Raw genomic sequence first — 26926 nt, 5'->3', positions numbered from 1 at the left:
GGCCGGGTTGAGTCAAACGATGATTTTAATGATCACACGCGTGGGAGATGGACACCGTACGCAGACAACATCAGGGACGATCTGATTTCCTCGTGTCAGCGTTGTTCCCACATCATCATAATTAATGTTGTTCCAGGTTCAACATTGCAAGTGACCAATCACCTTCTTGTGACGTCATTCCTTTGCGACTTCGAAATACCCGCCTTCGAGTATTTCGAAATACAAGTGAAGAAGCGAGAAACCGCCGCCTGTCCGCCGAATTTGAAGTCAATTTAGGATGCTTTTCTTTAATAAACGGTAAGCATTATACATATGTTCCTCACTTGGCTTGCTGTTTGTTTGCTAGCGATAGGCTACTTGACGACAGCATTAGCTAACCAGTGTTCTCTAGACCAGCGTTCCCCAACTTTTTGGGTGTTTCGTGGCCCGGGGGTTGGGTCAGGCAAAATTGCAGTAGCTTCCCTGATCATTTTACAAACATAAGTGAAGAGAATCTGGACTAAAAGGCCTAGACTTATGGTTGTGTGCTGAATCTATGAATCAAACTATCACCTGGAAACATAATTAACTGGTCCATAGCTGTGAAACTGGACATGAGTTCTTGATTCTATGGAGATTAACAGTAATCCAGAAATTTACAAATTTCTCTCAAATTCCTCTTCACCTCACTGTGCAATACCTTTGTGCAATACTTTTGTAAATAGTCAATGGTGCAAATATATGGAACGCCAGGACTGCCATAATGAATTAATTAAATACACCATTAAATAATTAATTAAATGTGGCAATAATTAATTAAAATTGGAATTAATTAATTAAATAAATAGTTATGACACATGTAATTAATTAATTATTGACACATTTAATTAATTATTTATGTATTTCACATTTTAATTAATTATTGACACATGTAATTAATTAATTATTGACACATTTAATTAATTATTTATGTATTTCACATTTTAATTAATTATTGACACATTTAATTAATTATTGACACATTTAATTAATTATTTAATGATATATTTATTTATTTCATTTTGGCAGTCCTGACGCCTGGCTCTCGTCATGAAATAATTTTATCTGTCAGCCTCACCCATCAAACTCAGGGGGCGGGGTTAACGCTGCCCATGCAGCTTCTCTAACATTTGATTGGTTGCCGTGCAAAGTAAGTCAAAACAGGTCGATCCTAGAAAATCGATTGCTTGTGTAGACTTGGGGCAGCCAGTTATCCCAGAATGCAGATCAAATCACAAGCAGCAATGGTGGTGGTGTAGTTTTAAAATACCCCGTTTTTCTGTCACCAGCTACACTTTTAACAGTGTTTTAGCCGCGAATGTCGCGCCGTATGTCTGGTCAGGTTGTCAACATAGAACATGTTTGCAAAAGTGCTCAGATGTTTTCAGAGATTTCACTAGCTCTGCTAACAGTTAGCATGCAGAGTGCACCGAGGGGGTTACGTTAACCGGTTTGTTTACATATTCCACTCTCCGTGTTCCACATGTTGCATTCGCAGATTCTCACCGAACGATCGTCTCTTTCCGCCTGGTCTTGTGTCTCTGTGCTTCTGTAACATAAAGAACGAGCTGACATTTTTCTCACGAAACCAGCGATCAGCTCAGCAGACCCTCAGTTTACCTGCATGCATCCTCCTCCTCATCTGTCAGCTGTTTAACACCTGCTGCTAATTCAAGAAACACGCCTAGTTACCTGGTGATAGTCACAGTTTAACTGGGCAGCCGGTGCTCGATATAACGCAATGTCAGCGCATTTTTCTGCACAAGATAAGTAAATATAGTGTTTTCCCCGAGCGCAGAGCTGCTGGAGCTCGTTTCCTTACAGAGCACTTTATAGGCGAACAGCTTTATCAGCGGCTGATGTCCAATCACCGGCACACAGCTTTCAAACCTCAGCTGAGTTTTAGCTCTCAGTGGTTAAACGCTGGACTTCATTCACTCAGGTTCTGTCTGTCGGGTCACGTTTACTTCGCTGTTTTATTTACAACTGAGCAAATCGGTTTGGCTGAGGTTAAAGTTACGTTTCATAACTGCATAGTTTCACAGACGTTTAATGGTTCACTGGCACATGTGTTAGACTGAACTATCATCTAAATATCATCTGTTTTTTAATAGTTATTCAACTGTATTCTAAGCACCAGCTGTCTGTTAGAATGTGATTTTTTTTCTCTCTCTGTTGGCAGACGTATAAAAATGCGCAGGAAAATCTGACATGCATGGCGAACTTCACCGACGATATTTAGGGAGGAATAAACACACATCAAACATAAATGAACCATTTGCCTGTCTCCATAATTGAGAGCATTTTCTCTTCTTATGTCAACACTCTCTCTCTTTTTTTTTTTCTTTTTTTTTGTTTTTTCGGTCATGTTATGTTTAGTTGTCAAAGGCTTGTTACAAACTATGAAACACATTGTGCAGACTTCTGGATGTTAGAAGAAAACGAATACTGCTCATGAATGAGACTAAAGGCAGGAAGGTGTCCTTTAAAACTAAACATGTTAATAGGACCTCCCTATTTATATCATAATTTATGATATAGCACGTGTATTTCAGTAATAGCCTGCTGAGGCCACTATACGTGCTGGCCTCATATCAAATGTGAAGGCAGACTGAGTCTATGTTTGACGTTTTTTATATCTAATCTTCCTTTTCAAACATTTAAACAGCAGCGAGTCTGCAGCTGAGGGAATACAAATTCAAATTGTCGGAACAGGTTTGCTCGTTTCTTGGATTCATTTGGTGATTTATTAAATGTATAACTGTTATTCTAATCTGCTGCTGAGTCTCTTACACTTTTCTTTATGCTGTATATTTTCACGTCTCTGGAATAGTTGGCAGTTAGATAGTCAGCTGGGAAACTTTGTGTTAACTCATGGAGCTGAGGATATCGTGGATATGCTGACCTCGCTGCGTGGTGTACAGAGCGAGGTCAGCATGATTAATATTCACAATAAAAATATTAGCCGAACATCATGAAGTCTGTATGTGTTTCATAGTGTCGAACAACCTTTGTACAGTTAAAGCCAGCAGTTACTACATGACAGAAACACCAACGTTATCTCTTTTATGCGTTTATACACAGGTCACGCTGATTACTGAACAAAAACCCAAAGATCAGATGTTAAACAGATTTATTTGCTCTCTCTCCTCCTTAAACATGTTTTTAATGTTAGTTATAATTCAGAATTGGCGACTGAAACACGTAGGACACATAAGAACATCAGGAAATAAAACATCGATAAATATAACCTCAGTAAAAGAAGTCAGCGGGGGTTACTACAGCTGTGTACCGGGGCCTGCACTTTGTCGGTGGGATTGCTTGCGAGGCGAGCGGGTCTATCCCACGCTTTGCCGTGAGACTGGGCAGACATCTCCGAAATCATCGAAACACTTTTGCAAAGAGGCTGTATCTTGACAAACCGACCAGACACATGAAGATTAAACCACTACATTCTCGGCTAAAAAAATATTAAAACGGTATTTGGTAACACACAAACAGGGTTTTTCAAAGCTCAGTTCTGTTAGCTTCCACATGCTGGTTGTTGTGTGCTAGAAACAATGGCCACCAGGCCAAAGCAATGGTTTTGACTTGATCAGCGTTAACCCCGCCCCCTGAGTTTGATGGGTGAGGCTGACAGATAAAATTATTTCATGATGAGAGCCAGGCGTCAGGACTGCCAAAATGAAATAAATAAATATATCATTAAATAATTAATTAAATGTGTCAATAATTAATGAAATGTGTCAATAATTAATTAAAATGTGAAATACATAAATAATTAATTAAATGTGTCAATAATTAATTAATTAAATGTGTCAATAATTAATTAATTACATGTGTCATAACTATTTATTTAATTAATTCATTCCAATTTTAATTAATTATTGACACATTTAATTAATTATTTAATGGTGTATTTAATTAATTCATTATGGCAGTCCTGGCGTTCCATACAAATAGACCTCAATACTTGAAATGTGCAATTCACTTGTATTTTTTTTTTTTATTCCTATTTATTCTATTTATCCCCTTCGTATATTTTATTTTTATTTATATTTGTCTCTGTATTTGTGTGTGTGTGTGTGTGTGTATATGTATGTATGTATGTATATATATGTATATGTATGTGTATATATATATATATATATATATATATATATATATATATATATATATATATATATATATATCTCATTCTGTAACTGTAACTTCTGCCGGTGCTGTGCTTTTGGAAACCGAATTTCCCAGAGGAACCCACCCGAGGGATTAATAAAGTTCTATCTTATCTTATCTTATCCCTGGGACATCGCGTAAATGTTGTCCCTGGGACATCATGTAGAAGTTGCCCAGGGACAAAGTGTAAATGTTGTCCCAGGAACATCGTGTAAATGTTGTCCCAGGAACATCGTGTAAATGTTGTCCCAGGAACATCGTGTAAATGTTGTCCCAGGAACATCGTGTAAATGTTGTCCCAGGAACATCGTGTGATAGCTTGTTAATAATGGAATGAAAATTATTGATTGTTATTAACTTGTGAAAAAGAAGTGTAACAAATCCACATGTTATGTTCTTACACCCTTACAGAAACTGTGACTCCTTCACAATGTCAGGTAAATGTCAGCTCATGTTGAATAATCAACCAATCAAGCCTTTTATTATCACATGCAATGTTACACGTACAACTGCAATGAAAATTTCACCCCCTTCTGACCATACATATATTGCTTAAACATCACATTGGGAAGACAGGTCGGAAACAGTTAGGAAGGTCAGAAAACAATTTAATTAATAGATGAAGGGAGAGAAGGAGAAAAAAGAACTACAACCAGACAAAGCTCCTAGAAGACTGAAATGGATGATGGTTGCAGCATGCAAAAAGAAAATGATATCTGTTGACTACAGCATATGCTTTCTCACAGATTACCTTGTGGGAGTAGCTGGACCAAACTCTATTGGTATTTCAAGTTTGAAATCCCTGTTTGACCAGACAAACATTTCAGATGAGGTACTTCTTGACATAAAAATCCTTTTATGTTGTCATAAAACTAATGTTAAATTCTGCTTTAAATACACTTTATTGGGACCCACGCCCAGTTTCACACCTTGGCTCAGGCGATTAGAGGATCATCAGGGGGTCCTTTTGTCCCTCTGTGGGGGGATACTCCCACTAGGTTTATATCTGGGACTCTCCACCATTTGACCTTAGAACTGAAGAAGCTTCTCGGATGAGAGGTGAAATGTCTTCAAGCAACTTAAAGAAGTCCAGACGCTTTTCTTTGCAAGCTCCTTTGACTACGATGACCTGGATGACTGAGAACCTTCACAGACACTTTATTGTACAATTTACTTAATGAATCGTATTCCTTAGTTCTGTTTTTCTTTATATGTATTTATTTATTTGTTTTATAAGGTAATAGATGGCCTAATCTATTTGCAGTGTGAGGTATGTTGTAAAGCTTGTTTGATCATAATGACATAGTATGTTTACGTTTTTTGTAATGTATTTGAAAACATAGGTGTATTTATGTTATTTTTATAGAATTTCCCTCACATTTATCCAATACCAAGCCAAATCACTGGAAAAATTTTGGATGGGTCCACAAGAGCACAAAGTGCATACTTTTTGAAGGTATGACTTGGACTGTGGTAACTATGTTCTTATCACAAAGGGTTTATAAGTTGCCACTATAAACAAACAGCATTTTCCAAAATTGAAGCCTTGTCAGAAGAACCTGAAAAATACCTTTCTGAAACCTTTTCTGTGTAAAGACTTGCTCAAAAGCAATGCACACAGATTAAAACATTTCTGTCTTGGCCAACTGATAAAGAACACCAAAAATTGAGTGGTGCGTGTTGAGTCTGTGGTCTTGATTTGTTTTGTACACACTATAGAAATTAATTAATGTAAACAAAAAATGACACTTTCTATATGTTTGTATATCTGCAGAATTAATTACAAGTCTCACCTGACAAGCTTTCGCAGTTTTGCAGTGTCATTCTTGACAGAAAAACATACTTGTCACATTCTTTATCTGAGAAATTGATTGGAGCCTGTCTGGAAAACGGCAGCCACTGGACCTTGTTTGTAAGTTGCACAGATTTTGCACTCTCTCTAGTGCATGATACTTTTCAGTGTCCCTCATTAGGAAAGCTCAAGGCCCAAGCCTACCATATCCATCTATATATATATATATATATATCTCATTCTGTAACTGTAACTTCTGCCGGTGCTGTGCTTTTGGAAACCGAATTTCCCAGAGGAACCCACCCGAGGGATTAATAAAGTTCTATCTTATCTTATCTTATCCCTGGGACATCGCGTAAATGTTGTCCCTGGGACATCATGTAGAAGTTGCCCAGGGACAAAGTGTAAATGTTGTCCCAGGAACATCGTGTAAATGTTGTCCCAGGAACATCGTGTAAATGTTGTCCCAGGAACATCGTGTGATAGCTTGTTAATAATGGAATGAAAATTATTGATTGTTATTAACTTGTGAAAAAGAAGTGTAACAAATCCACATGTTATGTTCTTACACCCTTACAGAAACTGTGACTCCTTCACAATGTCAGGTAAATGTCAGCTCATGTTGAATAATCAACCAATCAAGCCTTTTATTATCACATGCAATGTTACACGTACAACTGCAATGAAAATTTCACCCCCTTCTGACCATACATATATTGCTTAAACATCACATTGGGAAGACAGGTCGGAAACAGTTAGGAAGGTCAGAAAACAATTTAATTAATAGATGAAGGGAGAGAAGGAGAAAAAAGAACTACAACCAGACAAAGCTCCTAGAAGACTGAAATGGATGATGGTTGCAGCATGCAAAAAGAAAATGATATCTGTTGACTACAGCATATGCTTTCTCACAGATTACCTTGTGGGAGTAGCTGGACCAAACTCTATTGGTATTTCAAGTTTGAAATCCCTGTTTGACCAGACAAACATTTCAGATGAGGTACTTCTTGACATAAAAATCCTTTTATGTTGTCATAAAACTAATGTTAAATTCTGCTTTAAATACACTTTATTGGGACCCACGCCCAGTTTCACACCTTGGCTCAGGCGATTAGAGGATCATCAGGGGGTCCTTTTGTCCCTCTGTGGGGGGATACTCCCACTAGGTTTATATCTGGGACTCTCCACCATTTGACCTTAGAACTGAAGAAGCTTCTCGGATGAGAGGTGAAATGTCTTCAAGCAACTTAAAGAAGTCCAGACGCTTTTCTTTGCAAGCTCCTTTGACTACGATGACCTGGATGACTGAGAACCTTCACAGACACTTTATTGTACAATTTACTTAATGAATCGTATTCCTTAGTTCTGTTTTTCTTTATATGTATTTATTTATTTGTTTTATAAGGTAATAGATGGCCTAATCTATTTGCAGTGTGAGGTATGTTGTAAAGCTTGTTTGATCATAATGACATAGTATGTTTACGTTTTTTGTAATGTATTTGAAAACATAGGTGTATTTATGTTATTTTTATAGAATTTCCCTCACATTTATCCAATACCAAGCCAAATCACTGGAAAAATTTTGGATGGGTCCACAAGAGCACAAAGTGCATACTTTTTGAAGGTATGACTTGGACTGTGGTAACTATGTTCTTATCACAAAGGGTTTATAAGTTGCCACTATAAACAAACAGCATTTTCCAAAATTGAAGCCTTGTCAGAAGAACCTGAAAAATACCTTTCTGAAACCTTTTCTGTGTAAAGACTTGCTCAAAAGCAATGCACACAGATTAAAACATTTCTGTCTTGGCCAACTGATAAAGAACACCAAAAATTGAGTGGTGCGTGTTGAGTCTGTGGTCTTGATTTGTTTTGTACACACTATAGAAATTAATTAATGTAAACAAAAAATGACACTTTCTATATGTTTGTATATCTGCAGAATTAATTACAAGTCTCACCTGACAAGCTTTCGCAGTTTTGCAGTGTCATTCTTGACAGAAAAACATACTTGTCACATTCTTTATCTGAGAAATTGATTGGAGCCTGTCTGGAAAACGGCAGCCACTGGACCTTGTTTGTAAGTTGCACAGATTTTGCACTCTCTCTAGTGCATGATACTTTTCAGTGTCCCTCATTAGGAAAGCTCAAGGCCCAAGCCTACCATATCCATCTTTTTACAAAACAGTTTTGTGACATACCCAAGAGGACCATAGTCTAAATGAATTCATTTGGCGAGTCGGAGGTCAGAAAAAGTGCGGTGTCGAAAAACTGGAGGTAATTAATTAACATATTTAACATAACATATTTAATTTAATTGAAATCATTACCGAACGTGGTTATTGATTTCTCTATATGCTTTTTATTTGTAATAACTGCGATCTCTCAGCTCATTTGCTTCAGCAAGAGGCTGCACTGGAGAGTGGACCTTGTCACATGTGAGCCACCCACATCAACAGGATGGGAACTCATGTGGAGTGCATGTCATAATGGTACTGAAAACTATAGCTTTAACCTATATAAGTAATGTTTACATTTTTGCCTATTCAGTTTTTAAAGCCTTAGAGGCAGGATGGTAAAATCTCAATTTTTTTTGTAGATTGAACCATTTCAGCAGTAATGCTTTGCTTTGGTTGCTCTGTTTTTTTTTCTCGGGGGGGTTAAAAAAAAACAAACATTTCTTTGTTAATCTAATTCTTTTTGTTCTTTTTTTTTTTTTCTTCTTCGTCAATTATTAGTTTGCCCAATCTCTCATTGACGGTAAAACACAAGTGGAGGAGTACAACACTGAAATCACAAAGCTCAGGTCCCGACTTTGCCACTACTTATTTTCCTCAATAGGTAAAGATAAAATTAGCTGCCTTCTTTTTCTCTAACATTGGAAAATGTAACTTGTACTTAAACAAATTATATTTTGCAGATCGAACTAGGAAGTGCAGTCAGTGCTGGTGTGTGATTGCAGCCAAAGACCGGGTACACTATGACATGTCCTTAGCCATATAGATTGTTTATATAATGGACTTTGTTCATTTGTTTTTTGTTTGTTTATTTCTTCTTCTTTTTTCTTTTTTTTTAATTCACAGGTGCAGTGCCAGAAATGTGGTGCCTACAAGCACATGCATTGTTCAAAGTCTGTTTGTGGCATCTGTATCTTCTGTGAGAGTAAGTCACAATATAACTAAACAATGTCCAAAAATGTTTAAAGTGAAATTTTTTTTTGTAATTTTGCCTTTGCACACCAGGACTGTGTAATTAAAGTGGACGTTTCAAGATCCAGTTTTTACACAAAACTATTTTAGACATAACTGTGTCGTATTGTGGGGATTTCTCTTCACAATTAAATTGATATAGTGCTGTTTATATCATTCTTCTTTATGTAACAGCACAGTGCAGCACAGCAGAGGGAAAGGAGTTGTGCAGCATAGTGGGTGGCTATACAGGAGGAGCAATAGAAGTAGCCAGTGAAGAATGTCATCAGGGAAAGCATCAGGCAGCGAATGACAAAGGAAAAGTTCCTAAGGGAGAGAACATCTGCAGCAAATCGACAAGTAACAGTGAGATAGGAAGACTGACAGTCAGAGATGAAGGTACACAGACTGAAGACAACGCAAAAGAAGCAGAAGTATACGGCACAAGTCTGAGTACAGATAATGCTGCTGCTGCTGATGTTGTAGGATCGATGCAGATACAGAATTCCAAACTGATTCAGAAGGAACTAGTACAGTTTACAGAGTGCATGGTCGCTTATCTGTACCAAGCTCAAAAAAGAAAACCTACACAATAACAGAAGACGAGATCAAGCGCAGAATCAACGCAGAGAACATGTCAGTTCATGTTTTCAGAGGTTTGATTGGGGTAGGTATACATTTCGTGATTTTGATGTCACCTGAAATAAATCCGGGTTACTCGTATCAATGAAGTGACAATGTGGCTGGAAATTGTGCATTTGCTGCAACACATACACAATTACACCATGTAAACAAAAGCATTTAACTTTGTGCGCGTGTGTGTGTCTCTCTCTGCTCTTTTGGTGTTTGCACTTTTTCTTTTTTAGGGCCGTAAAGCCAAACTGCCCGCAATGATTCTTGACAGGCCTAAGAAGGCCAAAACTAAAGTAACAGTGTTTAGTGTTCTGAGTGAAGAGGAGGCTGGGGAGCTAGCCCTCGGGTTTGCCGGAAGATTGGCCTGCGATGTCACAACAGACATGGTCTGTAAAGGCATCGACCATTCAAGTGCTGATATGACAAAGTAAGTTAGTAAAACAATATGAAAGTTGTATCTTTTTTGGTATTATTTGTCATTTCCCCGTATTTGGGTTATTGGTGTAACATTGTTAATCTTACTTTCTAATAACAGACAGACTCTTCTCAAAATCCAACACAATCTTAAACATGCGCTGACTGATTCCTCAACCTTCAGTTTGCTGACACACACCTTTGGCCCCGCTGCACTGGATTCTGTCATTTCATTCCTGTGTGAAAAACTTGATCTTGTCTCTTAAATAATGAAACCTTTTGTGACTTTTGTTTGTTCTGTAAATCAGAATCTTGAAAATTGTTCATTGTTGTTCTAAGTTTGTGTTAACTATTTGGCAAAAATGATTGGTTCCTAATCCAAACAGCATAATGACTGTTCTAACACATATCTTAAAAATGCTACAAAGAAAGAAAATTATCACATATGTTTCAATATGAATGTAATTGTGTCACACTCGGTTTGTAGTAGCTTTCCTGTTTTATTTTGAGTTTTGGTATGTTTACACTGTTATTTTTATTTCCCGTGTGCTCGTCTTCCCTTATTAGTTTTACTGTATTTAATTAGTCTGATTTAATAACTTGTAATTATTTACTTTCTAGTGTGTATATATGCTCCTTGTTTGGATTATTGTTTGTTTGAGTTCTGCCTGTCTTTTCTATTAAAGATTTGGACTTTTGGACTATTAGTGGACCTCGTAGGTTTTTATTCTGTGCAATTGGTAATTGACTGGGTTTAATTTAGTGGCCTGGAAAACAGGCCGGAGGGGTCTGGTCATTTTAACCCCCTAAGACCCGAAATCTTCCATGGCATGCATTTTTAATTTCTCTTTGATATTTGGGCCGATTGGAACCCGATGAATGTAAAAAGAAAGAATTACCAGGTTGTTGTTTTTTTGGTTTTTTTTTTACCTAATTTTTGTTTCTGAGAAAAATGAGAGCCACATATGAGGACATTCATTTGAAATTTCGATAGAACAGTTGCAGTATAATGTCCTCGTAACTGTATATCAGGCACTTGTTGATCAAGATTTAGTATTTTGGTCTAAATAACCCAAAATGTGATGTCCACATGTGTGGACGCCAGGCTGGAGTAAAGTGTTAGAGCTATTTATACCTATGTAAACTTTTATACACTGGTTTTTACCTGTCTTGTTTCAGAAAGGTTTAAAAGGGTAATGTCCACAGTTTATTTGTTTATTTATTTGTTTGAATTCAACATATTTTATTAAAGTAATTGAACTTGAACACAGAAAAAACTGAATCAAATAATCATAAAATCAAATCACTTGCACTATACTAAAGTCTAATCTACTCTGAGCTAATGCCGGTTTCCAACACTAATGATCGGGTGAAGGAGAGAGATGAGGGTGTGCACGGCCACTGGTGCTCTTATCCCTGTTCTTTGTGATACAATCCAACAGGAAAGCAGTCAAACCCTTGGACATTAGCCAAGTTAACGTTCACAAATATATACACACAGGAACTCTGAGCCCCAATGTCAGCATTAGCACAAACATGCCACTTCATACCAAATCTCAGTGTGAGGTCAGGTGTTAGTCTCATTCCATTATTCTGGCTATATTTTCTTACTCATCATTACCAATAAACTTATACTTAAGACTAACTATTAACAAAATCACACCCCAATAACTCTGTTATTACACTTTGTATTTAATCATAAAAAGGCTGGATGTTGAAACCTTTTACTTCTATTTTGTATGAGCCAGGATTCTCAACAGCTGATACTCTATGTCCAAAAAGTGACAGGTATCGTTTTATGGAGCAAAAAACTTAAGAGCGCATATTTTATAAATAATACCAACAATTACAAATGCAGACCTTTAATAATAATAAGTAATCCTTTATTTATAATGCATAGCAATATAAAAATAGCAACATATGAAAATATTACAATGGGCACAGATGAATTTGTATCAAAAACAGCAACCAAGCCAAAGTAATGAATAACACACATAAATAACAACTGCTTGAGAGAGCAAACAATTTCTTTTCATCTGTTCCTTGGCAGAAAGTTAAGACAGCTATTCAGCTTTAGGTTTCAATAAACAGAAGTAATGGATGCAGTCCCTTTGAAATGTCACACAAAAGTCTACTTGTGCATATACTTAGCTTTAACTCTTCTCTTTTTTGTTTTGTATTCCAAAAGGTTTTCATTTTCTCCAGAGGATGTCTCTCTTTCAGTGGTTATCGACTGTTCACATTCATTTTCAGACTGTTGGAATGTCGATGCTGGCCGAACGTTTCTTGCTAGAATACAATGGCCTAATTTTGCGTGCATTATCTGTCGTCTTTATTTCGTACTGGCATATACTTTTGCCTACTTCTTGTTTTGTTTTTAAGACATTTGTATGCAGTTCATCTAGCATTGCAGTAATACCCTCTGGAATGAATGCCCACTGTTTAACTGTGTCTAAAACAGCATTTAGTTTTCCAACCGCATCTTCTGTGCATTTTTTGTCTGTGCTTTCAACTACAGGAGTGTCATTCAAAGTTGATAGAGGACTTTTCAGAGAGTTTTTCATTTGTTTAAAATGGCTACAAGCCACCTTCAGGCAAGCACATGTGTTATAGTGAGAGAACGTACAACAAGTGCACTGAAGTGTTTCAGCCGATGCAAAAAAACACAGATTTCCAAACAAACTTGGCATTTTTATCACTTTCAAGTCCTCAGTGTACAAAGTAATGCCTTTCTTTCACTGCAATTTTTGCCAAGTTAGAAATGTCTGTTTCCATGTTTGGATAGATGTCATTGTCAACCTCTGCTAATTTTGCAACTAACACTAGATGCTTGCAAAGAAGTCCTCGTAAGCCATATGTACAGTTGCAGTAGGACTCAACAGGGCAGACATCATACACTATGTCTTCTCTTGACTCAGATGGGACTTGATATGCATTAACTCCATGGCTGTTCTTGACTGTAATTTTAAGAGCCCAACCATTTTCCATCAGTCTTGAAGCAGAGTCTGAAACTTGAGACAAGGTGTCAGCAAACCTGTTTTTCATGCGGCCCACATCTTGCAGGGTTTTTATGACTGAGAAGTAGTCGTCGGCCTTCCCTAGGAGCACTTCAATCAGATCATCCAGACGCCTATTCTTGTAGCCAGATAAAAACTGGTATTTCAGGCGGTGGAAAAATCTGAAAAACAGTTATTTGAAATGATTAGTAACTGTAATTGAAGGAATTTAAAGTTTTAATCAAGACTGAAATTATTTTTAAAAAAATTGGAATACCTATTGCACACGTCTTTTATAAAGGAATGCTCTGTGCCGGTTTAGCTGATTTAGGCAAATCCACCTACTCTGTTTTTTGTTGTGATAACATAAAAAACGCTGCTAGAATTTAAAGGATTTTCCTAAAACCTGTTCTGGCAATGACATGAAGAACCTACTCAGTTTAGCCTCTTGGATTAAAGCATAATATCTTTTTTTTCAGCAATACAATCGAATGAGTTCAAAATAATAAATCATACCTTTCAATCACATTGTTTGTTTCAGAACGAGCGTGACTGAAGCGACGGCCGTAGTCACACCACATGTGGCCAATGCCTTCCCAGTGCTTCTGAAAATACTGGCACACCAAAGGGTATTGCTTAAATGTCTGGCAGAACTCTGCTGATGTGTGTCATGATCCTGGGTCTTTTGACCCAGCGTTTTAAGTTTGAGTTTATTTTGTTCATTAGGTTATCTAAGTTCATTTGGTTATTAGACTCCTTGTGTTTTCTTCCCCTGTATTTAAGTTTCCCCTCAACCTTCGTGTTTCAGGCTGCGTGTCATTTGTTATCAAGTTTGTATTATTATGCCTAAGTGTTTCTAGTTATTATTTTCCCCTCGTGTTTCCAACCATGTTAAATCTCCCCTGCTCTTTATGCGTTTCATGTCTGTGTCTTACGTTGTCAAGTTCAGGTTGTCATGTCTATGTCTCATTATGTTTCCTGTTTTATTGTGAAGAGGTCTGGTGTTCTGTGTTCATCATGTTCAGTTTTACTCTCCCACTGTGACGTCATTATGTTCATGTGTGCCAGCTGTTTCCTCATGTGTCTCCACTTCCCCTAATCACCTCCTGTGTATTTAAGTCCTCTGTTTTCAGTGTGTGATGGTCAGGTCGTCTGTTGTTCACGCCATGTTCTCCATGCCATGTTTCTAGGTTTCATGTCCAGGTTTTTCCATGTTGTTTGTTTAGTTCTCCCAGTTTAGGTTAATGTTAGTTTTATTTCTGTTTGCCTTGCCCGTTATTTGTACCTTTTCTGCCAGCCTCATTAAACGGCTCGCTTTTTGTTACTCAAGTTTTGATCCAAGTTCCTTGGTGTCTGCATTTTGGGTCCACTCTTCACAATACATACAGTCTGCTCTCGCCAGACTGTGACAATGTGGCTTTAAAGTCGTCCTCCTAAGAGAATTGGATGCAACAGAATATATTTCAATCCATTTAACAGACCTATTGAAATCTTTAATATTATGTATTGAAGCCCTTTTCCTTTTATTGAATAACATTAAGAATTTTAAGTTATTAACTCATTCACTGCCAGCCATTGGCAGTGAATGAGTTAAACCCATTGACTCATTCACTGCAATTGACGGCTATAGATGTCAATGGCAGTGAATGAGTTAATAATATGTCGTGTTTTTGTATTAAGAAGCAATTATTTCTTCCCTTACAATGGCTAAGAAGGAACACTAAACCTATAAGCATATTTGGTTTCAGCATCTGTCTGTGAAAGAATCCCACTCACAAGTTCTACTGCACAGTGGGTGACACAATGATGGTCTGCACAGCTTAAGTACTTGTTTTGATAAGCAAGCTAAGAAGCCAGTTTTAGAAATTGTTTCAAAAATCTATTTTGTATCTCTCTGTAACTTTTTTTTAGCAACTGAAAGTTATTATGCTCTTAGTGTAATCAAGAAATCAAAATGTGAAATAGACAAATTACACTTACAGATGTGCAAGCTTTCAGCTTACAAAAGAAAGAAATGATTTCATTTCTCTTTTGGGTGTTAGAAAGCCCATGGACCCCGGACTCTGATTTTGAAAGCCATCGATTAACAGCCTGTGAATGTAAGAGAAAAAAAGTTAATCTGGAGAGAGAGACAGAGGAGCAGCTGTACAAAAAGCATAAAAGAAAGCTGACGTCCAAAAATAACTTTGTCACTCACTGGACAAGAGGACCTGTGCATTACAGAAATCAACCAGGCAAACATATTTTTAAATGTCAAAAAGAGCTTTGGGAAGCAGCCACCAGAAGATGAGTGCACTGTGGTCTTAAATGAATGGACAAAGTCACTCAACATTTTATCCCTTTATATTCATTAACCTGAGTAGGTGAATATCACAATGAGGCAAATCATAACAACAGGACCCTGTTGTAAAAATGTGTTTCAGGTGCATCTTAGACAACGTTACCTGCAAGACACGGTACCAGCATAGAAGGATAGCTGACTCTGGAAAAACCTTCTGCAAAGCATTTATTTCCGCAAAGTCTTTGTCAACCATAAATGCTCTACAGAAAAAAAGAAAACACTAAATGAGATTAAACAGTATGAAAATGTTTTTGCTATCTCAAAGCACCACTTCAATGCCAAATTAAACATTTCAACTCACAAGTAGATATATAAAATACTGCATACAGCCTATAGGAATAACTTCAACAACTGGAAAGGAAAGTTTTTTGCAGCCCATGCTGCAGCTATAGCATTAGATTCTGGCATGTTATAACTTTTTTGAAAAGGAATTATTTCAAAATTAATAGCTGTCAATGTATTATTTACCTCGGGGAAGTTGGGAAATGCTCACAAACTATTCCAAGAACAGTTTCCAGGGTTTTCTGACTTTCGTTGCTGACAATAGCATAGGCCACAGGGACTCCATGCCCATGATCATCTCTTACAACAAGTGTGAATAAGGGAAATGAATAATGGTTAACGCAGTGCGTGGTGTCAACAAATACTAACTGTTTTGCATAGTTCTCCATGTTTGATTTCATCACAGGTGTCTGCAAAACAATCATTAGTTCTTGGTCAGATGTGTATGGTTGATAGAAGAGAACATGTTCTTGATGTTTTCCATTAAGTAAGGTATGTACACTTTGACTGTCTCCACAGTTAAAGTGCTTCTTCCTCATCATGCAGGTTTTAACACTGTCAATGTCACATGGTGTGACAAAATGCTCTCTGTTGTGAAGATCTCTGTGTCCATGTTCTTTGGCCCATTTATGACATTCGGTTAGTATGATGGCTGGCTTAGTTCCAAGGGAAAGCAGTTCCTCAATCTTCCTCCTCAAATCACTGGAAATATTGTTGAAATGTGCGTCTTTTGGGTCCGAAGGATCATGCCCATCATGCTTATCATATGTACGCTGCACGATGACTGTGTGGTCTTTCCAACATTTGAGTACTTTAAATGAAACATAGGCCTTACAGCCCACTGCTCTGTAGCTGTTTCGACTTTTTTTCCCAGCTCTGATGCAGTTGAATTTGTAATAGTCTCTTTTCCTGTCTTTACCTGAGGCAACATTTAAACATTTATAATGTCCATGAAGGGTTAATGAGTTCAATTTTTCTAACACAACACTGAATGGGTCCTCCTGGCATTGTGACACATGCACACAAAGTTGTGTATCTTTTCCAGTTCTTTTTTTTTCGTCATTCAGAACACTTCTTCTAATTATATCGTCCATTTCTGGTGGAAAAATAACGAAGGTTTAATTAGTCAATATTCATTAATTCATCTTAACTTGTTTTGGGTTTTTTTGCAATACAATGTAAATATTAAATATAATATTAAATATATATATATATATATATATATATATATATATATATATATATATATATATATATATATATATATATATATATATATATATATACATATATATATATAAATACATATAAAAATAAAAACACCCAGCACGCCCCTGCGGGCGGTTTATCCTTCAAGCTCGGGTCCTCTACCAGAGGCCTGGGAGCTTGAGGGTCCTGCGCAGTATCTTAGCTGTTCCCAGGACTGCGCTCTTCTGGACAGAGATCTCCGATGTTATTCCCGGGATCTGCTGGAGCCACTCGCCTAGCTTGGGAGTCACCGCACCTAGTGCTCCGATTACCACGGGGACCACCGTTGCCTTCACCCTCCACATCCTCTCGAGCTCTTCTCTGAGCCCTTGGTATTTCTCCAGCTTCTCGTGTTCCTTCTTCCTGATATTGCTGTCATTCGGAACCGCTACATCGATCACTACGGCCGTCTTCTTCTGTTTGTCTACCACCACTATGTCCGGTTGGTTAGCCACCACCATTTTGTCCGTCTGTATCTGGAAGTCCCACAGGATCTTAGCTCGGTCATTCTCCACCACCCTTGAGGGCATCTCCCATTTTGACCTCGGGACTTCCAGATTATACTCGGCACAGATGTTCCTGTACACTATGCCGGCCACTTGGTTATGGCGTTCCATGTATGCCTTGCCTGCTAGCATCTTGCAACCTGCTGTTATGTGCTGGATTGTCTCTGGGGCATCTTTACACAGCCTGCACCTGGGGTCTTGCCTGGTGTGATAGACCCCAGCCTCTATGGATCTTGTGCTCAGAGCTTGTTCTTGTGCTGCCATGATTAGTGCCTCTGTGCTGTCTTTCAGTCCAGCTTTGTCCAGACACTGGTAGTGTCATGGTCCTGGGCCATGTTGGCCCAGTGTTCTTAGTTTCCTCGTATGTTTATGTATTTATGAGCCCTCGTCCCCTTTCGTGTTTATTCCATGTCTCCCCTGCCTGTTACGTTGGTGTTCTACTCGTGCTCTCTCTCCTCCTGTACTTCCTGTTTCACCTCTCCCGTCAGTGTTCAGTTCACCCCGCCCTGTCTCGTCATGATTATCAGTGTCACCTGTGTTCCCCGTGTGTTCCCACTTCCCTCATTAACCCTCTGTGTATTTCTGTCTGCGTCTCCCTCTGTTCAGTGTGACGTCGTCCCTCTTGCTGTGTGGATCTCCCTGTGTGTCTCTCTGTGAGTTTTCCAAGTTCCCAGTATTAGTTTAAGTTGTATATTTGTTCTGCCAGCAAATAAAGCTGAGTTTTGAGTTCATTCCCTCGTGCCTGTGAGTCCTGCATTTTGGGTCCTACTCCTGCCTGCCGCACAGCGTTCCGTGACAGTACGACGTCACCAGATATGGACCCAGCAGCACTCAACCCACCAGAAGAACTGCGTCTGGACATAATCTACTCCGTGGAAAGACTCCTGCATCTGTGGCTCGAACATGAGGGGAAGGAATTTCGCCGTGCTGTGGAAACCAGACTACAGCGCTTGTTCTCTGGTCTTCCCTGGCTACTCAGTGCGCTCCACCCACTCGAACAGGATTTAATCCGCAACGAGCTCCACCTTCATCCCCCAGCTGCTACTACCCACCTGCCTGAAGGGCCGGATGTGGAGCCGCTCGGCCCGTCAGAGCCATCATCAAAAAAGAAACGGCATTCACGCCGCCGACGCGCCACCCCACAGCCGGACATTCGGCCTTCTAATTCACCTGCTGTGCTACCAGAAGCTCCGTCGGCTCCCTCGCTGCTACTTCCAGCTCAGTTAGCTCCCTCGCAGCCCTTCGCAGCTCCGTTAGCTCCCTCGCCGCCACCCGCAGCTCCGTTAGCTCCCTCGCCGCCACCCGCAGCTCCGTTAGCTCCCTCGCCGCCACCCGCAGCTCAGTTAGCTCCCTCGCCGCCACCCGCAGCTCAGTTAGCTCCCTCGCCGCCACCCTCAGTTCAGTTAGCTCCCTCGCCGCCACCCTCAGTTCAGTCTCCTGTGTCCCCGCTAGCTCAGCCATTAACTCCACCACAAGCTCCATTTTCACCTCTACCATCGCTTCAGTCATCAGTTCGGTCTGCCACTCAGTCGCCCTTAGCTCCATCATCCACACTACCACCTGTTTCTCTTCCACCACAACCGTCGCTTCACCCAGCCACTCAGGCTGCTACTCAGTCAGTCATTCAACCCATAGCCCTGCCGTTAATATGCTCTGTAGCTGAGCCACTAGCCGCCCGACCCGCAGCCACTTCAGCCACTCCTCCGCCCGTCACACCTCCACTACAACCATCACTGCGGTCTCTAGCGCAGTCACCTGCAGCTCTGCTTTCCCCAGTGCAGTCTCCAGTGTCCCCAGTGCAGTCTCCAGTGTCCCCAGTGCAGTCTCCAGTGTCCCCAGTGCAGTCTCCTGCAGCCCTGCTGTCCCCAGTGCAGCCTCCTTTAGCACAGTCACCCACTCAACCACCAGCACCACAACCGTCACTACCTCTAGTTCATTCCCCTGTGAAGTCATTAACCCCACCACCTACTCCACTCTCACCACCACCGTTACTACAGACATCAGTTCAGTCCCCTGTGCAGTCATTTACTTCTCCACCGTTAGCAGCTCAGGTCCCCGTGTGTCCAGCAGCTCAGGTCCCCGTGTGTCCAGCAGCTCAGGTCCCCGTGTGTCCAGCAGCTCAGCTCCCGCTCTCACCCGTGTCTCCAGTAACTCAGTTAGCTGCCCAGCAGCCACTCTCCGCTCAGTCTCCTGTGTCGCCAGTTTCGCTCATTCACTCCATGCAGAGAGGTAACTGGATTTCTACTCAGGGTACTTTCCATGGTTTAGCCGCCGTTGGCACAGTTTGCCACTCCAGGGCTTCCCCAGAGGCTAGGTCTCAGTCACCAGCTGATTCTGGACCCCTGAAGTTTAAGCAGCCCCCTAAGAACTGCACCATGTTCGCATTGCCTGGGCAGAGTCAGTGCTCAGTGCAGCGCCAGTTGTCCTCATGTCGGCCGAAGGACTTCATGCCTGTTGGCGTTGTTTTGGTCTCCGCTGGAGGGTCCGAGGGGCCCGTTCAGCCTCCCGTCTCCGCTGGAGGGTCCGAGGGGCCCGTTCAGCCTCCTGTCTCCGCTGGAGGGTCCGAGGGGCCCGTTCAGCCTCCTGTCTCCGCTGGAGGGTCCGAGGGGCCCGTTCAGCCTCCCGTCTCCGCTGGAGGGTCCGAGGGGCCCGTTCAGCCTCACGCCGCATCAGCTGGAGGGCCCGAGGAGCCTGTCCAGCCGCCATCTGCGACCGCCTCGTCATTGCCTGGCCCGGCCTCAGCCTCTGCAACCTCGCCTGGCCCGGCCTCAGCCTCTGCGTCCTCCTCAGAGCCTTCGTCTGCTGCAGCCTCCTCAGAGCCTTCGTCTGCTGCAGCCTCCTCAGCCTGTGCTTCGCCTGGTCCCGCATTGACTGGTCCCGTCTCGACTGGTCCTGTGCCCACCGGGCCTCGGCCAGTACGCCTGACACTGGAGAGCCGCCGCCGCTGCCTTCCGCGCGGTCGGCCCCCTGAACTGCACCGTCATCGCCTGGGTGGCCGCCGTCGCCTTCCGCACGGCCGGCCCCCGGACCAGCGCTGTCATCGTCGCCGCCGCCTCCCGCGCGGTCGGCCTCCTGAACTGCTCCGTCGTCTCCTTCACCGCCGCCGTTGCCTTGCGCACGGCCGGCCTCCTGAACTGTTTCCGCGTCGCCGCCGTTGCCTTGCGCACGGCCGGCCTCCGGACTTGTTTCCACGCCGCCGTTGCCGTCCGCACGGTCGGCCCCCAGAACTGTTTCCGCGTCTCCGCCGTTGCCGTCCGCACGGTCGGCCCCCAGAACTGTTTCCGCGTCTCCGCCGTTGCCTTCCGCACGGTCGGCCCCCTGAACTGCTCTGTGTTTGGGTTATTTTCTTGGGCTCCGGTGTTTGCTGTGCTCTTCTTTTGTTTTCTGTTCCGAGCCCTCCGTCCTGGGCCCCCGCCGCCCGCCCTGGGTTGTTTTCTGTTTGGTTTTGTTTTTCTGTGTTTGGGCTGTCTGGAGCCAGCCCTTGAGGGGGGGGTACTGTCATGGTCCTGGGCCATGTTGGCCCAGTGTTCTTAGTTTCCTCGTATGTTTATGTATTTATGAGCCCTCGTCCCCTTTCGTGTTTATTCCATGTCTCCCCTGCCTGTTACGTTGGTGTTCTACTCGTGCTCTCTCTCCTCCTGTACTTCCTGTTTCACCTCTCCCGTCAGTGTTCAGTTCACCCCGCCCTGTCTCGTCATGATTATCAGTGTCACCTGTGTTCCCCGTGTGTTCCCACTTCCCTCATTAACCCTCTGTGTATTTCTGTCTGCGTCTCCCTCTGTTCAGTGTGACGTCGTCCCTCTTGCTGTGTGGATCTCCCTGTGTGTCTCTCTGTGAGTTTTCCAAGTTCCCAGTATTAGTTTAAGTTGTATATTTGTTCTGCCAGCAAATAAAGCTGAGTTTTGAGTTCATTCCCTCGTGCCTGTGAGTCCTGCATTTTGGGTCCTACTCCTGCCTGCCGCACAGCGTTCCGTGACAGGTAGGATTTCTGGATATCAGCCACCTCCTCTATCTGCCGGTGGTACATACCGTGCAGGGGCCTGTCCTTCCATGATGGTTCCTCGTCTCCCTCCTCTTTCTTGGGTTTCTGCTGCCTGAGGTATTCACTGAGCACTCGGTCAGTTGGGGCCATCTTCCCAATGTATTCTTGGATGTTCGTTGTCTCATCCTGGACTGTGGTGCTGACACTCACCAGTCCCCGGCCCCCTTCCTTCCGCTTAGCGTACAGCCTCAGGGTGCTGGACTTGGGGTGAAACCCTCCATGCATGGTAAGGAGCTTTCTTGTCTTTATGTCAGTGGCTTCTATCTCCTCCTTTGGCCAGCCTATTATCCCAGCAGGGTACCTGATCACGGGCAGGGCGTACGTGTTGATGGCCCGGATCTTGTTCTTACCATTCAGCTGACTCCTCAGGACTTGCCTGACCCTCTGCAGGTACTTGGTGGTTGCAGCTTTTCTAGCGGCCTCTTCATGGTTCCCATTCGCCTGCGGGATCCCCAGGTACTTGTAACTGTCCTCTATATCTGCAATGTTGCCTTCTGGTAGTTCAATCCCCTCAGTTCTGACTACCTTCCCTCTCTTTGTTACCATCCGACTACACTTTTCCAGTCCGAATGACATTCCAATGTCATTGCTGTATAGCCTGGTAGTGTGGATCAGTGAATCAATGTCTCGTTCACTCTTGGCATACAGCTTGATGTCATCCATGTACAGGAGGTGGCTGACAACTGCTTCGTTCCGTAGTCGGTATCCGTAGCCAGTCTTGTTAATGATCTCACTGAGGGGGTTCAGGCCTATGCAGAACAGCAGTGGGGACAGAGCATCTCCTTGGTAGATCCCGCACTTGATGGTGACTTGTGCTATGGGCTTGGAGTTGGCCTCTAGTGTTGTACGCCACATCCCCATTGAGTTCCTGATGAAGGCTCTTAGGGTCCCATTGATCTTGTACAATTCTAGGCATTCCAGTATCCAGCTGTGGGGCATTGAGTCATAGGCCTTCTTGTAATCAATCCAGGCAGTGCACAGGTTGGTCAGTCTGGTCTTGCAGTCTCGGCTGACTGTTCTGTCTACCAGTAGCTGGTGTTTTGCGCCTCTGGTATTCTTGCCAATCCCTTTCTGTGTCCCGCTCATGTATTGACCCATGTGCCTGTTCATCTTAGCCGATATGATGCCTGACAGGAGCTTCCATGTAGTACTGAGGCAGGTTATTGGTCGGTAGTTGGAGGGGACCGGTCCCTTCTTGGGGTCCTTGGGGATCAGGACCGTCCGACCTTCGGTTAGCCATTCCGGGTGTCTCTCGTTAACTAGCAGCTGGTTCATTTGTGCTGCCAGACGCTCGTGGAGTGCAGTCAGCTTCTTTAGCCAGTAGGCGTGAACCATGTCGGGCCCTGGTGCTGTCCAACTCTTCATACTGGAGACCCTTTCTTGGATATCTGCCACTGTGATGGTTACTGGACCCTGTTCAGGGAGGTCGCTGTGGTCTGCCTTCAGATCCACTAGCCACTGAGCATTGCTGTTATGGGTTGCGTCCTTCTCCCATATGCTCTTCCAGTATTGCTCCGTCTCCAGCCTTGGTGGTGCTGTTCTCTTATTGTTCCCTTGCCACTGAGAGTACACCTTTGCTGGTTCTGTGGAGAACAGCTGGTTTATTCTCCTGCCTTCTATCTCTCTGGTGTACCTCCTCAAGCGGCTGGCCAAGGCTATGAGTCTTTGCTTGGCAGTTTCCAAGGCCTCAGGTATGGACAGCTTGCTGTATTTCTTATGCACCTTCTTTGTCGCACCTTTCTGCAACTCCGTTAGTTGGCTAACCTCCCTCCGTGCTACTTTGATCTTGCCCTCTAGCCTCCTTCTCCATGGAGGGTACTGCCCCTTGTGGCTGTTCAACTTGTAGCCAAGCATGTCACTGATCACTGCTGCCGTATTGTAGATCAGCTTGTTAGTGTCGGTAATCGTGGTTGTAGGTATCGTCCGTAGTGCTGCATTAACATCATCTAGCAGACCTTCTGAGGGTACTTCACGTAATCTTGGTCACCGACTACGGGGGATACAGGTTTCAAGCTTGGCCATGATCCTATATTTCAGGTCAGTTCCTCTCGCACTCAACGATCCTTCTCCTATCGCTATATATATATATATATATATATATATATATATATATATATATATATATATATATATATATATATATATATATTAGGGGTGCAACGATATTCGTATCGATATTGAACCGTTCGATACAGTGCTTTCGGTTCGGTACGCATATGTATCGAACAATACAACATTTGTAATTTATTTTATCAACTTTCCTTCTGACGATGCTGTCTTTGTTGAGCGCTCAGTGAATCTGCGTTCGACTACTCCGCCTAGGCTGCACTGTCGAGCGCAGATCCACTGAGCGCTCAACACAGACAGCATAGTCAGAAGGAAAAGCGCAGGGCAAGCTAGCGAGACAGAAGTTAAGCTCTCCTTGCAACATGGACCTCCCCCACTCTCATTCAGATCTGGTGTTTGGAATTATTTTGGTTTTCATGTGACGTATGACCCTGAAGGTAAGCGAGTCATGGACTAAAGTAAAACAGTATGTTGGATGTGCCATGCAATGCTCAATTACATTGGTGGGAACTAGTGTGTTAGCGCAGTTAGCTCGTTAACGTGTTGGCCGTCTAGCCCCATGCACGGGGCGATCGGCGGTAGCTCGTTAACGGAGATTTGCCGTGTTGTGGCGTTAAGGTCAATTCAACGAGATCAACCTGAAAGCACTAGTGGGAACACAACGAATATGACTGCACATTTACGCCGACATCATCCTAGTGCAAAGACAAAAACAACAAGCATGCTACTAACTTTAGCCGAGTCATTTAGACAGCTGTTAGCACATGATTCTCCTTATGCTGCTGAGAATATAGCCCAGAAGAAGCGGATAGTATAGCTTTTATTTTGGAAAGAGCCATTTCTCTGTAATAAACTCTCTTTTCCAAAGATGCATGATTCCTCAATCAGATACAGGGCTTGCAATATCGCTAGCCTGACGTCCTGGGGCTAGCGATTTTTTCAGTCGGGCTACCAAAATCTATCTCTTCCCTGCTCGTCGGGCTATTGTAGGAAGGAAAAATATATGTCAATGCTTTTGCATTCTTTCAGAAATGTAGCTGGGTAATTATGTCATTGGCATCGGTGAGCCACTGTCAATATGTGACATATTGAAATCGCGTTTGAATTTGCGCTTGTTTTTTTGCTTTCACTTTGCAATCGTGCGAACTGTGTATAGAGAGCGACAGCACTGATCTGTGAGTGATGATAATTTGCGCACCAATTCCTCTGACATAGTCTTATTAATCGTTAGCTTACTATGCAAACATGACAAGTGAAATCTCCCGCAGCAAGCTTAAACATGTGAGAGGTTGATCGCGCAGAGAATCGCTGAGCTTATGTGAGTGCGTGTGTAAAAGCAGCAGGATTTATATTTGACTACGATGACCTGGATGACTGAGAACCTTCACAGACAGATATATATTTTAGTTCTGCTGAGCCAAATAAGACAGGTCAGGGTGAAGAAGTGACAGCCAAAGAAAAGCTTACCACAAAACGGAGAAGTTATGACAAATCAGACTATAAGGCAAAAAGAAAGTGCAGCTTTATGGTTTCATGGACAAAATAATTTCTGTGGCTGCAATATGACGAGCTAAATAACCAGGGCTGCACATAAGTGGTCCGCAGGTGCGCATTCGCTGTCAAAATAAAAAACGCGCACAAGGGTTAGGGTTAAATTTAAAAACTGTACTTTTGAGTAAAAATATATATATATAATTTTAATAAATGACAAATTAAAAAGGCATGAACATTTTTTTGTATCGAAAAAATATCGAACCGTGACACCAAAGTATCGAACCGAACCGAACCGTGAATTTTGTGTATCGTTGCACCCCTAATAAATATATATATATATATATATATATATATATATATATATAAACAGGGGCTAGAAGAAGCTAAACTTTAACATGATGTCCCAGGGACAACTTCTACATGATGTCCCAGGGACAACATTTACGCAATGTACCAGGACAAATTTGTAAATTTCTGGATTACTGTTAATCTCCATAGAATCAAGAACTCATGTCCAGTTTCACAGCTATGGACCAGTTAATTATGTTTCCAGGTGATAGTTTGATTCATAGATTCGGCACAAAACCATAAGTCTAGGCCTTTTAGTCCAGATTCTCTTCACTTACGTTTGTAAAATGATCAGGGAAGCTACTGCAATTTTGCCTGACCCAACCCCCGGGCCACGAAACACCCAAAAAGTTGGGGAACGCTGGTCTAGAGAACACTGGTTAGCTAATGCTGTCGTCAAGTAGCTTATCGCTAGCAAACAAACAGCAAGCCAAGTGAGGAACATATGTTTAATGCTTACCGTTTATTAAAGGAAAGTATCCTATATTGACTTCAAATTCGGCGGACAGGCGGCGGTTTCTCGCTTTTTCACTTGTATTTCAAAATACTCGAAGGCGGGTATTTCGAAGTCGCAATGGAATGACGTCACAAGAAGGTGATTGGTCACTTGTAATGTTGAACCTGGAACAACATTAATTATGATGATGTGGGAACAACGCTGACACGAGGAAATCAGATCGTCCCAGCATAAGATCTCAAAATGGTGGAGCATTGATCAAACTCTTATAGCCTCTAGTGGCCCCCACCTTATCATAAAAGCCTAAACATTCACATGCTTTCTCTCGCACGGCGCCTAAGCTACGACCTTGGCTCCCTGTTTATCTGCTCCTGCTGAGATGGGGCAGAAAACCTCTCCAGTATATTCTGTTCCCTTCTAATCAGACAAATAAGGCGATGACTTTCTGTGAACAGTATTTCTTATAACTCAGCAGTATAATGCATCATAAAACAATATCATTCATTCACAATAAATCAGCAGTCTAATGTAATGCAAATCAGTTTAACAAATGCAATAGTTATCACCTTCTTCTAATTCAGGAGAATAATGCAAACTAAAACTACATAATAATTCACAATCTTTAATTAGGGGCATAACATGGCATAAAATAATATTATAATCCCACACTCCCCCTGTTGAGCTCTTTAGAATAAAGAGCTCACCTACACCCTGTAATCCAGTGTTATCGGGTTCATTTCTTCTTACCCCTGAGGCCCTTTGTCCCCCTGTTGGGTGAACCATATGTGAGATGACCTCTGTGTTTGCGCAGTTCAGATGCAAGAAAAACTATTATTACAACAGTAGCCGGTACAGATGACACTCCTCAGTTCTCCCACAGCTTCATTTTGGTGCTACCTTATACCCTTCAGACGTACTCAGACT

The 26926-nt window shown here is 42.0% G+C and overlaps 1 protein-coding gene and 3 long non-coding RNA genes across 4 annotated transcripts; 2 read left to right on the top strand and 2 right to left on the bottom strand.

Annotated features, from left to right (window-relative positions):
- The first annotated feature begins 4532 nt into the window (after nt 1–4532).
- Nucleotides 4533–5949, top strand: LOC146703082 (uncharacterized). Its single transcript, XR_014922089.1, has 3 exons — nt 4533–4631; nt 5432–5464; nt 5561–5949. It is a non-coding gene; the product is annotated as an uncharacterized LOC146703082 (long non-coding RNA).
- A 545-nt stretch (nt 5950–6494) lies between these two features.
- On the top strand, nt 6495–10928 carry LOC146703081 (uncharacterized). Its single transcript, XM_085466199.1, has 8 exons — nt 6495–6591; nt 7392–7424; nt 7521–7610; nt 8725–8827; nt 8907–8959; nt 9070–9148; nt 10041–10234; nt 10343–10928. Exons 1-7 carry the CDS (start codon nt 6541–6543, stop codon nt 10046–10048), a joined length of 417 nt encoding a protein of 138 aa, XP_085322325.1. The 5' UTR covers nt 6495–6540; the 3' UTR covers nt 10049–10234; nt 10343–10928.
- Nucleotides 10929–12078: 1150 nt separating this feature from the next.
- LOC146703080 (uncharacterized) lies at nt 12079–13877 on the bottom strand. Its single transcript, XR_014921951.1, has 2 exons — nt 13734–13877; nt 12079–13399 (listed from the first exon to the last, which is right to left on the bottom strand). It is a non-coding gene; the product is annotated as an uncharacterized LOC146703080 (long non-coding RNA).
- A 751-nt stretch (nt 13878–14628) lies between these two features.
- Nucleotides 14629–16190, bottom strand: LOC146703079 (uncharacterized). Its single transcript, XR_014921950.1, has 4 exons — nt 16027–16190; nt 15662–15758; nt 15198–15308; nt 14629–14650 (listed from the first exon to the last, which is right to left on the bottom strand). It is a non-coding gene; the product is annotated as an uncharacterized LOC146703079 (long non-coding RNA).
- Between the last annotated feature and the right edge of the window lie 10736 nt (nt 16191–26926).

The sequence above is a fragment of the Copadichromis virginalis genome, linkage group LG8 (genome assembly GCF_057382275.1).
Source record: "Copadichromis virginalis isolate Kocher_CV1m ecotype Utaka linkage group LG8, C_Virginalis_male_GT1.1, whole genome shotgun sequence".
Taxonomy (NCBI): Eukaryota; Metazoa; Chordata; class Actinopteri; order Cichliformes; family Cichlidae; genus Copadichromis; species Copadichromis virginalis.
This window is presented reverse-complemented; position numbering and strand designations above follow the sequence as displayed.

Coding starts and splice junctions, on each gene's coding strand:
- LOC146703081 (XM_085466199.1), top strand. CDS start 6,541: ATGTTATGTTCTTACACCCTTACAGAAACTGTGACTCCTTCACAATGT. Junction 7,611..8,724: donor AAAGTGCATACTTTTTGAAG/GTATGACTTGGA, acceptor GTCAATTATTAG/TTTGCCCAATCTCTCATTGA. Junction 8,828..8,906: donor CTACTTATTTTCCTCAATAG/GTAAAGATAAAA, acceptor TATATTTTGCAG/ATCGAACTAGGAAGTGCAGT.